Source organism: Hypanus sabinus, unplaced genomic scaffold (assembly GCF_030144855.1).
Source record: "Hypanus sabinus isolate sHypSab1 unplaced genomic scaffold, sHypSab1.hap1 scaffold_2045, whole genome shotgun sequence".
NCBI classification, from domain to species: domain Eukaryota; kingdom Metazoa; phylum Chordata; class Chondrichthyes; order Myliobatiformes; family Dasyatidae; genus Hypanus; species Hypanus sabinus.
This window is the reverse complement of record NW_026780147.1, coordinates 24,531-39,705: the sequence shown is the minus strand read 5'-3', so window position 1 is coordinate 39,705 and position 15,175 is coordinate 24,531. Positions and strand designations below refer to the sequence as shown.

Sequence of the window (15,175 nt, the reverse complement as noted above, 5' to 3'; positions counted from 1 at the left end):
ATCCTGAGTCTCTGTCACCCCCCCTCGCCCTGCGTCTCTGTCACCCTCCCTCAGCCTGCGTCTCGTCCCGCCCCCTCACCCTGAGTCTCCGTCACCCCCTCCCTCAGCCTGAGTCTCCGTCACCCCCTCAGCCTGCGTCTCGTCCCGCCCCCTCACCCTGAGTCTCCGTCACCCCCTCCCTCAGCCTGAGTCTCCGTCACCCCCCCTCACCCTGAGTCTCTGTCACCCCGAGTCTCTGTCACCCCGCCTCGCCCTGCGTCTCTGTCACCCTCCCTCAGCCTGCGTCTCGTCCCGCCCCCTCACCCTGAGTCTCCGTCACCCCCTCCCTCAGCCTGAGTCTCCGTCACCCCCTCCCTCAGCCTGCGTCTCGTCCCGCCCCTCACCCTGAGTCTCCGTCACCCCCCCTCACCCTGAGTCTCTGTCACCCCCCCTCGCCCTGCGTCTCCGTCGCCCCCTCCCTCAGCCTGAGTCTCCGTCACCCCCTCCCTCAGCCTGCGTCTCGTCCCGCCCCCTCACCCTGAGTCTCCGTCACCCCCTCCCTCAGCCTGCGTCTCCGTCACCCCCTCCCTCAGCCTGCGTCTCGTCCCGCCCCAGCTTCCTGGCCGACCTCGAGGAGAACTTCGAGGAGAACATCCTGTGCTTCGACGTCTGCGGGACGCTCCTCTCCCACCTGCCGGATTTCCGGCTCGTCTACATCCCGTACCTGACCAACCAGTCGTACCAGGACAAGACGTTCAAGAACCTGATGTGAGTTTCGCGCCGGGGGCCAAGGTGAGGCCGTTCGGCCCATCCGGACTCTGCAGTGCCTCCTGTACCCCTCCGATCAATGCACCGATCCCAGACTCTCTTCACCGTCGGAATCGAGCTGTTCCCTCTGGAGGGCTGACGGAGACGGGGAGGGGCGTAGGAGACGGAGGGGTCACAGAGACAGGGGGGGGGGGTGTAGGGGAGGGAGGGAGTGACGGAGAGGGGGAGGGGTGACGGAGACGGGGAGGGGTGTAGGGGAGGGAGGTGTGACGGAGACGGGGAGGGGTGTAGTGGAGGGAGGGGGGTGACCGAGACTCGGAGGAGCGTAGGGGAGGGAGGGGGTGAGGGAGACGGGGAGGGGTGTAGGGGGGGAGGGGGTGACGGAGACGGGGATGGGTGTGGGGGGGGAGGGGGTGATGGAGACGGGGAGGTGTAGGGGAGGGAGGGGGTTACGGAGACGGGGAGGGGTGTAGGGAAGGGAGGGGGTGACGGAGACGGGGAGGGGTGTAGGGGAGGGAGGGGTGACGGAGACGGGGAGGGGTGTGGGGGAGGGAGGGTGTGACGGAGACGGGGAGGGGTGCAGGGGAGGGAGGGGTGAGGGAGACGGGGAGGGGTGTAAAGGAGGGAGGGGGTGAGGGAGACGGGGAGGGGTGTAGGGGGTGATGGAGACGGGGAGGTGTAGGGGAGGGAGGGGGTGATGGAGATAGGGAGGGGTGTAGGGGAGGGAGGTGGTGACGGACAGGGAGGGGTGTAGCGGAGGGAAGGGATGATGGAGATGGGGACGAGTGTAGGGAGGGATGGGGCGACGGAGATAGGGAGGGGCGTAGGGGAGGGAAGGGGTGACAGACGGACAATGTGTAAGGAGGGGAAGAGTTCACTCCGGGTGGTGATGGAGACAGAGACGATAGGGGTGTTTCAGAGTCTCGGACAGACACGTGGGTGTGCAGGGAACGGAGGGAGACGGACCGTGTGTAAGGAGGGGAAGAGTTCACTCCAGGTTATGGAGACAGAGACGATAGGGGCGTTTCAGAGTCTCGGACAGACACGTGGGTGTGCAGGGAATGGAGGGAGACGGACAGTGTGTAAGGAGGGGAAGAGTTCACTCCGGGTGGTGATGGAGACAGAGACGATAGGGGCGTTTCAGAGTCTCGGACAGACACGTGGGTGTGCAGGGAATGGAGGGAGACGGACAGTGTGTAAGGAGGGGAAGAGTTCACTCCGGGTGGTGATGGGGACAGAGACGATAGGGGCGTTTCAGAGTCTCGGACAGACACGTGGGTGTGCAGGGAACGGAGGGAGACGGACAGTGTGTAAGGAGGGGAAGAGTTCACTCCGGGTGATGGAGACAGAGACGATAGGGGCGTTTCAGAGTCTCGGACAGACACGTGGGTGTGCAGGGAATGGAGGGAGACGGACAGTGTGTCAGGAGGGGAAGAATTCACTCTGGGTGATGGAGACAGAGACGATAGGGGTGTTTCAGAGTCTCGGACAGACACGTGGTTGTGCAGGGAACGGAGGGAGACGGACAGTGTGTAAGGAGGGGAAGAGTTCACTCCGGGTGGTGATGGAGACAGAGACGATAGGGGCGTTTCAGAGTCTCAGACAGACACGTGGGTGTGCAGGGAATGGAGGGAGATGGACAGTGTGTAAGGAGTGGAAGAGTTCACTCCGGGTGGTGATGGAGACAAGAGACGATAGGGGCGTTTCAGAGTCTCGGACAGACACGTGGGTGTGCAGGGAACGGAGGGAGACGGACCGTGTGTAAGGAGGGGAAGAGTTCACTCCGGGTGATGGAGACAGAGACGATAGGGGCGTTTCACAGTCTCGGACAGACACGTGGGTGTGCAGGGAACAGAGGGAGATGGACAGTGTGTGAGGAGGGGAAGAGTTCACTCCGGGTGATGGAGACAGAGACGATAGGGGCGTTTCAGAGTCTCGGACAGACACGTGGGTGTGCAGGGAACGGAGGGAGACGGACAGTGTGTAAGGAGGGGAAGAGTTCACTCCGGGTGATGGAGACAGAGACGATAGGGGCGTTTCAGAGTCTCGGACAGACACATGGGTGTGCAGGGAACGGAGGGAGACGGACAGTGTGTAAGAGGAGGGGAAGAGTTCACTCCGGGTGATGGGGACAGAGACGATAGGGGTGTTTCAGAGTCTCGGACAGACACGTGGGTGTGCAGGGAATGGAGGGAGATGGACAGTGTGTAAGGAGGGGAAGAGTTCACTCCGGGTGATGGGGACAGAGACGATAGGGGCGTTTCAGAGTCTCGGACAGACACGTGGGTGTGCAGGGAACGGTGGGAGACAGACAGTGTGTGAGGAGGGGAAGAGTTCACTCCGGGTGATGGAGACAGAGACGATAGGGGCGTTTCAGAGTCTCGGACAGACACGTGGGTGTGCAGGGAACGGAGGGAGATGGACCGTGTGTAAGGAGGGGAAGAGTTCACTCCGGGTGGTGATGGAGACAGAGACGATAGGGGCGTTTCAGAGTCTCGGACAGACACGTGGGTCTGCAGGGAACGGAGGGAGACGGACAGTGTGTAAGGAGGGGAAGAGTTCACTCCGGGTGGTGATGGAGACAGAGACGATAGGGGCGTTTCAGAGTCTCGGACAGACACGTGGGTGTGCAGGGAACGGAGGGAGACGGACAGTGTGTAAGGAGGCGAAGAGTTTACTCCGGGTGGTGATGGGGGCAGAGACGATAGGGGCGTTTCAGAGTCTCGGACAGACACGTGGGTGTGCAGGGAATGGAGGGAGACGGACAGTGTGTAAGGAGGGGAAGAGTTCACTCCGGGTGGTGATGGAGACAGAGACGATAGGGGCGTTTCAGAGTCTCGGACAGACACGTGGGTGTGCAGGGAACGGAGGGAGACGGACAGTGTGTAAGGAGGCGAAGAGTTTACTCCGGGTGGTGATGGGGGCAGAGACGATAGGGGCGTTTCAGAGTCTCGGACAGACACGTGGGTGTGCAGGGAATGGAGGGAGACGGACAGTGTGTAAGGAGGGGAAGAGTTCACTCCGGGTGGTGATGGAGACAGAGACGATAGGGGCGTTTCAGAGTCTCGGACAGACACGTGGGTGTGCAGGGAACGGAGGGAGACGGACAGTGTGTAAGGAGGGGAAGAGTTCACTCCGGGTGGTGATGGAGACAGAGACGATAGGGGCGTTTCAGAGTCTCGGACAGACACGTGGGTGTGCAGGGAATGGAGGGAGACGGACAGTGTGTAAGGAGGGGAAGAGTTCACTCCGGGTGGTGATGGAGACAGAGACGATAGGGGTGTTTCAGAGTCTCGGACAGACACGTGGGTGTGCAGGGAATGGAGGGAGACGGACAATGTGTAAGGAGGGGAAGAGTTCACTCCGGGTGGTGATGGAGACAGAGACGATAGGGGTGTTTCAGAGTCTCGGACAGACACGTGGGTGTGCAGGGAACGGAGGGAGACGGACCGTGTGTAAGGAGGGGAAGAGTTCACTCCAGGTTATGGAGACAGAGACGATAGGGGCGTTTCAGAGTCTCGGACAGACACGTGGGTGTGCAGGGAATGGAGGGAGACGGACAGTGTGTAAGGAGGGGAAGAGTTCACTCCGGGTGGTGATGGAGACAGAGACGATAGGGGCGTTTCAGAGTCTCGGACAGACACGTGGGTGTGCAGGGAATGGAGGGAGACGGACAGTGTGTAAGGAGGGGAAGAGTTCACTCCGGGTGGTAATGGGGACAGAGACGATAGGGGCGTTTCAGAGTCTCGGACAGACACGTGGGTGTGCAGGGAACGGAGGGAGACGGACAGTGTGTAAGGAGGGGAAGAGTTCACTCCGGGTGATGGAGACAGAGACGATAGGGGCGTTTCAGAGTCTCGGACAGACACGTGGGTGTGCAGGGAATGGAGGGAGACGGACAGTGTGTCAGGAGGGGAAGAATTCACTCTGGGTGATGGAGACAGAGACGATAGGGGTGTTTCAGAGTCTCGGACAGACACGTGGTTGTGCAGGGAACGGAGGGAGACGGACAGTGTGTAAGGAGGGGAAGAGTTCACTCCGGGTGGTGATGGAGACAGAGACGATAGGGGCGTTTCAGAGTCTCAGACAGACACGTGGGTGTGCAGGGAATGGAGGGAGATGGACAGTGTGTAAGGAGTGGAAGAGTTCACTCCGGGTGGTGATGGAGACAAGAGACGATAGGGGCGTTACAGAGTCTCGGACAGACACGTGGGTGTGCAGGGAACGGAGGGAGACGGACCGTGTGTAAGGAGGGGAAGAGTTCACTCCGGGTGATGGAGACAGAGACGATAGGGGCGTTTCACAGTCTCGGACAGACACGTGGGTGTGCAGGGAACAGAGGGAGATGGACAGTGTGTGAGGAGGGGAAGAGTTCACTCCGGGTGATGGAGACAGAGACGATAGGGGCGTTTCAGAGTCTCGGACAGACACGTGGGTGTGCAGGGAACGGAGGGAGACGGACAGTGTGTAAGGAGGGGAAGAGTTCACTCCGGGTGATGGAGACAGAGACGATAGGGGCGTTTCAGAGTCTCGGACAGACACATGGGTGTGCAGGGAACGGAGGGAGACGGACAGTGTGTAAGAGGAGGGGAAGAGTTCACTCCGGGTGATGGGGACAGAGACGATAGGGGTGTTTCAGAGTCTCGGACAGACACGTGGGTGTGCAGGGAATGGAGGGAGATGGACAGTGTGTAAGGAGGGGAAGAGTTCACTCCGGGTGATGGGGACAGAGACGATAGGGGCGTTTCAGAGTCTCGGACAGACACGTGGGTGTGCAGGGAACGGAGGGTGACGGACAGTGTGTAAGGAGGGGAAGAGTTCACTCCGGGTGGTGATAGAGACAGAGACGATAGGGGCGTTTCAGAGTCTCAGACAGACACGTGGGTGTGTAGGGAACGGAGGGAGACGGACAGTGTGTAAGAGGAGGGGAAGAGTTCACTCCGGGTGGTGATGGAGACAGAGACGATAGGGGCGTTTCAGAGTCTCGGACAGACATGTGGGTGTGCAGGGATCGGAGGGAGACGGACAGTGTGTAAGGAGGGGAAGAGTTTACTCCGGGTGATGGAGACAGAGACGATAGGGGCGTTTCAGAGTCTCGGACAGACACGTGGGTGTGCAGGGAACGGTGGGAGACAGACAGTGTGTGAGGAGGGGAAGAGTTCACTCCGGGTGATGGAGACAGAGACGATAGGGGCGTTTCAGAGTCTCGGACAGACACGTGGGTGTGCAGGGAACGGAGGGAGATGGACCGTGTGTAAGGAGGGGAAGAGTTCACTCCGGGTGGTGATGGAGACAGAGACGATAGGGGCGTTTCAGAGTCTCGGACAGACACGTGGGTCTGCAGGGAACGGAGGGAGACGGACAGTGTGTAAGGAGGGGAAGAGTTCACTCCGGGTGGTGATGGAGACAGAGACGATAGGGGCGTTTCAGAGTCTCGGACAGACACGTGGGTGTGCAGGGAACGGAGGGAGACGGACAGTGTGTAAGGAGGCGAAGAGTTTACTCCGGGTGGTGATGGGGGCAGAGACGATAGGGGCGTTTCAGAGTCTCGGACAGACACGTGGGTGTGCAGGGAATGGAGGGAGACGGACAGTGTGTAAGGAGGGGAAGAGTTCACTCCGGGTGGTGATGGAGACAGAGACGATAGGGGCGTTTCAGAGTCTCGGACAGACACGTGGGTGTGCAGGGAACGGAGGGAGACGGACAGTGTGTAAGGAGGCGAAGAGTTTACTCCGGGTGGTGATGGGGGCAGAGACGATAGGGGCGTTTCAGAGTCTCGGACAGACACGTGGGTGTGCAGGGAATGGAGGGAGACGGACAGTGTGTAAGGAGGGGAAGAGTTCACTCCGGGTGGTGATGGAGACAGAGACGATAGGGGCGTTTCAGAGTCTCGGACAGACACGTGGGTGTGCAGGGAACGGAGGGAGACGGACAGTGTGTAAGGAGGCGAAGAGTTTACTCCGGGTGGTGATGGGGGCAGAGACGATAGGGGCGTTTCAGAGTCTCGGACAGACACGTGGGTGTGCAGGGAATGGAGGGAGACGGACAGTGTGTAAGGAGGGGAAGAGTTCACTCCGGGTGGTGATGGAGACAGAGACGATAGGGGCGTTTCAGAGTCTCGGACAGACACGTGGGTGTGCAGGGAACGGAGGGAGACGGACAGTGTGTAAGGAGGGGAAGAGTTCACTCCGGGTGGTGATGGAGACAGAGACGATAGGGGCGTTTCAGAGTCTCGGACAGACACGTGGGTGTGCAGGGAATGGAGGGAGACGGACAGTGTGTAAGGAGGGGAAGAGTTCACTCCGGGTGGTGATGGGGACAGAGACGATAGGGGCGTTTCAGAGTCTCGGACAGACACGTGGGTGTGCAGGGAACGGAGGGAGACGGACAGTGTGTAAGGAGGGGAAGAGTTCACTCCGGGTGATGGAGACAGAGACGATAGGGGCGTTTCAGAGTCTCGGACAGACACGTGGGTGTGCAGGGAATGGAGGGAGACGGACAGTGTGTCAGGAGGGGAAGAATTCACTCTGGGTGATGGAGACAGAGACGATAGGGGTGTTTCAGAGTCTCGGACAGACACGTGGTTGTGCAGGGAACGGAGGGAGACGGACAGTGTGTAAGGAGGGGAAGAGTTCACTCCGGGTGGTGATGGAGACAGAGACGATAGGGGCGTTTCAGAGTCTCAGACAGACACGTGGGTGTGCAGGGAATGGAGGGAGATGGACAGTGTGTAAGGAGTGGAAGAGTTCACTCCGGGTGGTGATGGAGACAAGAGACGATAGGGGCGTTTCAGAGTCTCGGACAGACACGTGGGTGTGCAGGGAACGGAGGGAGACGGACCGTGTGTAAGGAGGGGAAGAGTTCACTCCGGGTGATGGAGACAGAGACGATAGGGGCGTTTCACAGTCTCGGACAGACACGTGGGTGTGCAGGGAACAGAGGGAGATGGACAGTGTGTGAGGAGGGGAAGAGTTCACTCCGGGTGATGGAGACAGAGACGATAGGGGCGTTTCAGAGTCTCGGACAGACACGTGGGTCTGCAGGGAACGGAGGGAGACGGACAGTGTGTAAGGAGGGGAAGAGTTCACTCCGGGTGATGGAGACAGAGACGATAGGGGCGTTTCAGAGTCTCGGACAGACACATGGGTGTGCAGGGAACGGAGGGAGACGGACAGTGTGTAAGAGGAGGGGAAGAGTTCACTCCGGGTGATGGGGACAGAGACGATAGGGGTGTTTCAGAGTCTCGGACAGACACGTGGGTGTGCAGGGAATCGAGGGAGATGGACAGTGTGTAAGGAGGGGATGAGTTCACTCCGGGTGATGGGGACAGAGACGATAGGGGCGTTTCAGAGTCTCGGACAGACACGTGGGTGTGCAGGGAACGGAGGGTGACGGACAGTGTGTAAGGAGGGGAAGAGTTCACTCCGGGTGGTGATAGAGACAGAGACGATAGGGGCGTTTCAGAGTCTCAGACAGACACGTGGGTGTGTAGGGAACGGAGGGAGACGGACAGTGTGTAAGAGGAGGGGAAGAGTTCACTCCGGGTGGTGATGGAGACAGAGACGATAGGGGCGTTTCAGAGTCTCGGACAGACATGTGGGTGTGCAGGGAACGGTGGGAGACAGACAGTGTGTGAGGAGGGGAAGAGTTCACTCCGGGTGATGGAGACAGAGACGATAGGGGCGTTTCAGAGTCTCGGACAGACACGTGGGTGTGCAGGGAACGGAGGGAGATGGACCGTGTGTAAGGAGGGGAAGAGTTCACTCCGGGTGGTGATGGAGACAGAGACGATAGGGGCGTTTCAGAGTCTCGGACAGACACGTGGGTCTGCAGGGAACGGAGGGAGACGGACAGTGTGTAAGGAGGGGAAGAGTTCACTCCGGGTGGTGATGGAGACAGAGACGATAGGGGCGTTTCAGAGTCTCAGACAGACACGTGGGTGTGTAGGGAACGGAGGGAGACGGACAGTGTGTAAGAGGAGGGGAAGAGTTCACTCCGGGTGGTGATGGAGACAGAGACGATAGGGGCGTTTCAGAGTCTCGGACAGACATGTGGGTGTGCAGGGAACGGAGGGAGACGGACAGTGTGTAAGGAGGGGAAGAGTTTACTCCGGGTGATGGAGACAGAGACGATAGGGGCGTTTCAGAGTCTCGGACAGACACGTGGGTGTGCAGGGAACGGTGGGAGACAGACAGTGTGTGAGGAGGGGAAGAGTTCACTCCGGGTGATGGAGACAGAGACGATAGGGGCGTTTCAGAGTCTCGGACAGACACGTGGGTGTGCAGGGAACGGAGGGAGATGGACCGTGTGTAAGGAGGGGAAGAGTTCACTCCGGGTGGTGATGGAGACAGAGACGATAGGGGCGTTTCAGAGTCTCGGACAGACACGTGGGTCTGCAGGGAACGGAGGGAGACGGACAGTGTGTAAGGAGGGGAAGAGTTCACTCCGGGTGGTGATGGAGACAGAGACGATAGGGGCGTTTCAGAGTCTCGGACAGACACGTGGGTCTGCAGGGAACGGAGGGAGATGGACAGTGTGTAAGGAGGGGAAGAGTTCACTCCGGGTGGTGATGGAGACAGAGACGATAGGGGCGTTTCAGAGTCTCAGACAGACACGTGGGTGTGTAGGGAACGGAGGGAGACGGACAGTGTGTAAGAGGAGGGGAAGAGTTCACTCCGGGTGGTGATGGAGACAGAGACGATAGGGGCGTTTCAGAGTCTCGAACAGACATGTGGGTGTGCAGGGAACGGAGGGAGACGGACAGTGTGTAAGGAGGGGAAGAGTTTACTCCGGGTGATGGAGACAGAGACGATAGGGGCGTTTCAGAGTCTCGGACAGACACGTGGGTGTGCAGGGAACGGAGGGAGACGGACAGTGTGTAAGGAGGGGAAGAGTTTACTCCGGGTGATGGAGACAGAGACGATAGGGGCGTTTCAGAGTCTCGGACAGACACGTGGGTGTGCAGGGAATGGAGGGAGACGGACAGTGTGTAAGGAGGGGAAGAGTTCACTCCGGGTGGTGATGGAGACAGAGACGATAGGGGCGTTTCAGAGTCTCGGACAGACACGTGGGTGTGCAGGGAACAGAGGGAGATGGACAGTGTGTAAGGAGGGGAAGAGTTCACTCCGGGTGGTGATGGAGACAGAGACGATAGGGGCGTTTCAGAGTCTCGGACAGACACGTGGGTGTGCAGGGAACGGAGGGAGACGGACAGTGTGTAAGAGGAGGGGAAGAGTTCACTCCGGGTGGTGATGGAGACAGAGACGATAGGGGCGTTTCAGAGTCTCGGACAGACACGTGGGTGTGCAGGGAACGGTGGGAGACAGACAGTGTGTGAGGAGGGGAAGAGTTCACTCCGGGTGATGGAGACAGAGACGATAGGGGCGTTTCAGAGTCTCGGACAGACACGTGGGTGTGCAGGGAACGGAGGGAGATGGACCGTGTGTAAGGAGGGGAAGAGTTCACTCCGGGTGGTGATGGAGACAGAGACGATAGGGGCGTTTCAGAGTCTCGGACAGACACGTGGGTCTGCAGGGAACGGAGGGAGACGGACAGTGTGTAAGGAGGGGAAGAGTTCACTCCGGGTGGTGATGGAGACAGAGACGATAGGGGCGTTTCAGAGTCTCGGACAGACACGTGGGTGTGCAGGGAACGGAGGGAGACGGACAGTGTGTAAGGAGGCGAAGAGTTTACTCCGGGTGGTGATGGGGGCAGAGACGACAGGGGCGTTTCAGAGTCTCGGACAGACACGTGGGTGTGCAGGGAATGGAGGGAGACGGACAGTGTGTCAGGAGGGGAAGAATTCACTCTGGGTGATGGAGACAGAGACGATAGGGGTGTTTCAGAGTCTCGGACAGACACGTGGTTGTGCAGGGAACGGAGGGAGACGGACAGTGTGTAAGGAGGGGAAGAGTTCACTCCGGGTGGTGATGGAGACAGAGATGATAGGGGCGTTTCAGAGTCTCAGACAGACACGTGGGTGTGCAGGGAATGGAGGGAGATGGACAGTGTGTAAGGAGTGGAAGAGTTCACTCCGGGTGGTGATGGAGACAAGAGACGATAGGGGCGTTTCAGAGTCTCGGACAGACACGTGGGTGTGCAGGGAACGGAGGGAGACGGACCGTGTGTAAGGAGGGGAAGAGTTCACTCCGGGTGATGGAGACAGAGACGATAGGGGCGTTTCACAGTCTCGGACAGACACGTGGGTGTGCAGGGAACAGAGGGAGATGGACAGTGTGTGAGGAGGGGAAGAGTTCACTCCGGGTGATGGAGACAGAGACGATAGGGGCGTTTCAGAGTCTCGGACAGACACGTGGGTCTGCAGGGAACGGAGGGAGACGGACAGTGTGTAAGGAGGGGAAGAGTTCACTCCGGGTGATGGAGACAGAGACGATAGGGGCGTTTCAGAGTCTCGGACAGACACATGGGTGTGCAGGGAACGGAGGGAGACGGACAGTGTGTAAGAGGAGGGGAAGAGTTCACTCCGGGTGATGGGGACAGAGACGATAGGGGTGTTTCAGAGTCTCGGACAGACACGTGGGTGTGCAGGGAATGGAGGGAGATGGACAGTGTGTAAGGAGGGGATGAGTTCACTCCGGGTGATGGGGACAGAGACGATAGGGGCGTTTCAGAGTCTCGGACAGACACGTGGGTGTGCAGGGAACGGAGGGTGACGGACAGTGTGTAAGGAGGGGAAGAGTTCACTCCGGGTGGTGATAGAGACAGAGACGATAGGGGCGTTTCAGAGTCTCAGACAGACACGTGGGTGTGTAGGGAACGGAGGGAGACGGACAGTGTGTAAGAGGAGGGGAAGAGTTCACTCCGGGTGGTGATGGAGACAGAGACGATAGGGGCGTTTCAGAGTCTCGGACAGACATGTGGGTGTGCAGGGAACGGTGGGAGACAGACAGTGTGTGAGGAGGGGAAGAGTTCACTCCGGGTGATGGAGACAGAGACGATAGGGGCGTTTCAGAGTCTCGGACAGACACGTGGGTGTGCAGGGAACGGAGGGAGATGGACCGTGTGTAAGGAGGGGAAGAGTTCACTCCGGGTGGTGATGGAGACAGAGACGATAGGGGCGTTTCAGAGTCTCGGACAGACACGTGGGTCTGCAGGGAACGGAGGGAGACGGACAGTGTGTAAGGAGGGGAAGAGTTCACTCCGGGTGGTGATGGAGACAGAGACGATAGGGGCGTTTCAGAGTCTCAGACAGACACGTGGGTGTGTAGGGAACGGAGGGAGACGGACAGTGTGTAAGAGGAGGGGAAGAGTTCACTCCGGGTGGTGATGGAGACAGAGACGATAGGGGCGTTTCAGAGTCTCGGACAGACATGTGGGTGTGCAGGGAACGGAGGGAGACGGACAGTGTGTAAGGAGGGGAAGAGTTTACTCCGGGTGATGGAGACAGAGACGATAGGGGCGTTTCAGAGTCTCGGACAGACACGTGGGTGTGCAGGGAACGGTGGGAGACAGACAGTGTGTGAGGAGGGGAAGAGTTCACTCCGGGTGATGGAGACAGAGACGATAGGGGCGTTTCAGAGTCTCGGACAGACACGTGGGTGTGCAGGGAACGGAGGGAGATGGACCGTGTGTAAGGAGGGGAAGAGTTCACTCCGGGTGGTGATGGAGACAGAGACGATAGGGGCGTTTCAGAGTCTCGGACAGACACGTGGGTCTGCAGGGAACGGAGGGAGACGGACAGTGTGTAAGGAGGGGAAGAGTTCACTCCGGGTGGTGATGGAGACAGAGACGATAGGGGCGTTTCAGAGTCTCGGACAGACACGTGGGTCTGCAGGGAACGGAGGGAGACGGACAGTGTGTAAGGAGGGGAAGAGTTCACTCCGGGTGGTGATGGAGACAGAGACGATAGGGGCGTTTCAGAGTCTCAGACAGACACGTGGGTGTGTAGGGAACGGAGGGAGACGGACAGTGTGTAAGAGGAGGGGAAGAGTTCACTCCGGGTGGTGATGGAGACAGAGACGATAGGGGCGTTTCAGAGTCTCGAACAGACATGTGGGTGTGCAGGGAACGGAGGGAGACGGACAGTGTGTAAGGAGGGGAAGAGTTTACTCCGGGTGATGGAGACAGAGACGATAGGGGCGTTTCAGAGTCTCGGACAGACACGTGGGTGTGCAGGGAACGGTGGGAGACAGACAGTGTGTGAGGAGGGGAAGAGTTCACTCCGGGTGATGGAGACAGAGACGATAGGGGCGTTTCAGAGTCTCGGACAGACACGTGGGTGTGCAGGGAACGGAGGGAGATGGACCGTGTGTAAGGAGGGGAAGAGTTCACTCCGGGTGGTGATGGAGACAGAGACGATAGGGGCGTTTCAGAGTCTCGGACAGACACGTGGGTCTGCAGGGAACGGAGGGAGACGGACAGTGTGTAAGGAGGGGAAGAGTTCACTCCGGGTGGTGATGGAGACAGAGACGATAGGGGCGTTTCAGAGTCTCGGACAGACACGTGGGTGTGCAGGGAACGGAGGGAGACGGACAGTGTGTAAGGAGGCGAAGAGTTTACTCCGGGTGGTGATGGGGGCAGAGACGACAGGGGCGTTTCAGAGTCTCGGACAGACACGTGGGTGTGCAGGGAATGGAGGGAGACGGACAGTGTGTAAGGAGGGGAAGAGTTCACTCCGGGTGGTGATGGAGACAGAGACGATAGGGGCGTTTCAGAGTCTCGGACAGACACGTGGGTGTGCAGGGAACTGAGGGAGATGGACCGTGTGTAAGGAGGGGAAGAGTTCACTCCGGGTGGTGATGGAGACAGAGACGATAGGGGCGTTTCAGAGTCTCGGACAGACACGTGGGTGTGCAGGGAACGGAGGGAGACGGACAGTGTGTAAGGAGGGGAAGAGTTCACTCCGGGTTATGGAGACAGAGACGATAGGGGCGTTTCAGAGTCTCGGACAGACACGTGGGTGTGCAGGGAACGGAGGGAGATGGACAGTGTGTGAGGAGGGGAAGAGTTCACTCCGGGTGGTGATGGAGACAGAGACGATAGGGGCGTTTCAGAGTCTCGGACAGACACGTGGGTGTGCAGGGAATGGAGGGAGACGGACAGTGTGTGAGGAGGGGAAGAGTTCACTCTGGGTGGTGATGGAGACAGAGACGATATGGGCGTTTCAGAGTCTCGGACAGACACGTGGGTGTGCAGGGAATGGAGGGAGACGGACAGTGTGTAAGGAGGGGAAGAGTTCACTCCGGGTGGTGATGGAGACAGAGACGATAGGGGCGTTTCAGATTCTCGGACAGACACGTGGGTGTGCAGGGAACGGAGGGAGACGGACAGTGTGTAAGAGGAGGGGAAGAGTTCACTCTGTGTGGTGGAGGCAGAGACGATAGGTGCGTTATGGAGTCTCGGACAGACACGTGGTTGTGCAGGGAACGGAGGGAGACGGACAGTGTGTGAGGAGGGGAAGAGTTCACTCCGGGTGGTGATGGAGACAGAGACGATAGGGGTGTTTCAGAGTCTCGGACAGACACGTGGGTGTGCAGGGAATGGAGGGAGACGGACAGTGTGTGAGGAGGGGAAGAGTTCACTCCGGGTGATGGAGACAGAGACGATAGGGGCGTTTCACAGTCTCGGACAGACACGTGGGTGTGCAGGGAACAGAGGGAGATGGACAGTGTGTGAGGAGGGGAAGAGTTCACTCCGGGTGATGGAGACAGAGACGATAGGGGCGTTTCAGAGTCTCGGACAGACACGTGGGTCTGCAGGGAACGGAGGGAGACGGACAGTGTGTAAGGAGGGGAAGAGTTCAATCCGGGTGATGGAGACAGAGACGATAGGGGCGTTTCAGAGTCTCGGACAGACACATGGGTGTGCAGGGAACGGAGGGAGACGGACAGTGTGTAAGGAGGGGAAGAGTTCACTCCGGGTGATGGGGACAGAGACGATAGGGGTTTTGCAGAGTCTCGGACAGACACGTGGGTGTGCAGGGAATGGAGGGAGATGGACAGTGTGTAAGGAGGGGAAGAGTTCACTCCGGGTGATGGGGACAGAGACGATAGGGGCGTTTCAGAGTCTCGGACAGACACGTGGGTGTGCAGGGAACGGAGGGTGACGGACAGTGTGTAAGGAGGGGAAGAGTTCACTCCGGGTGGTGATAGAGACAGAGACGATAGGGGCGTTTCAGAGTCTCAGACAGACACGTGGGTGTGTAGGGAACGGAGGGAGACGGACAGTGTGTAAGAGGAGGGGAAGAGTTCACTCCGGGTGGTGATGGAGACAGAGACGATAGGGGCGTTTCAGAGTCTCGGACAGACATGTGGGTGTGCAGGGAACGGAGGGAGACGGACAGTGTGTAAGGAGGGGAAGAGTTTACTCCGGGTGATGGAGACAGAGACGATAGGGGCGTTTCAGAGTCTCGGACAGACACGTGGGTGTGCAGGGAACGGTGGGAGACAGACAGTGTGTGAGGAGGGGA

The 15,175-nt window shown here is 59.0% G+C and overlaps 1 protein-coding gene across 1 annotated transcript in view; it reads left to right on the top strand.

Moving 5' to 3' along the window:
* Positions 1 to 415: 415 nt before the first annotated feature.
* LOC132387622 (rho guanine nucleotide exchange factor 5-like) overlaps positions 416 to 15,175 on the top strand; it is a gene marked incomplete at both ends in the record, with an annotated part of 38,015 nt that continues 23,255 nt past the window's right edge. Inside the window, one exon of the mRNA XM_059959993.1 lies at positions 416 to 747. Within this exon, the coding sequence (XP_059815976.1) occupies positions 416 to 747 (332 nt within the window). The remainder of the gene's footprint in view (positions 748 to 15,175) is intronic.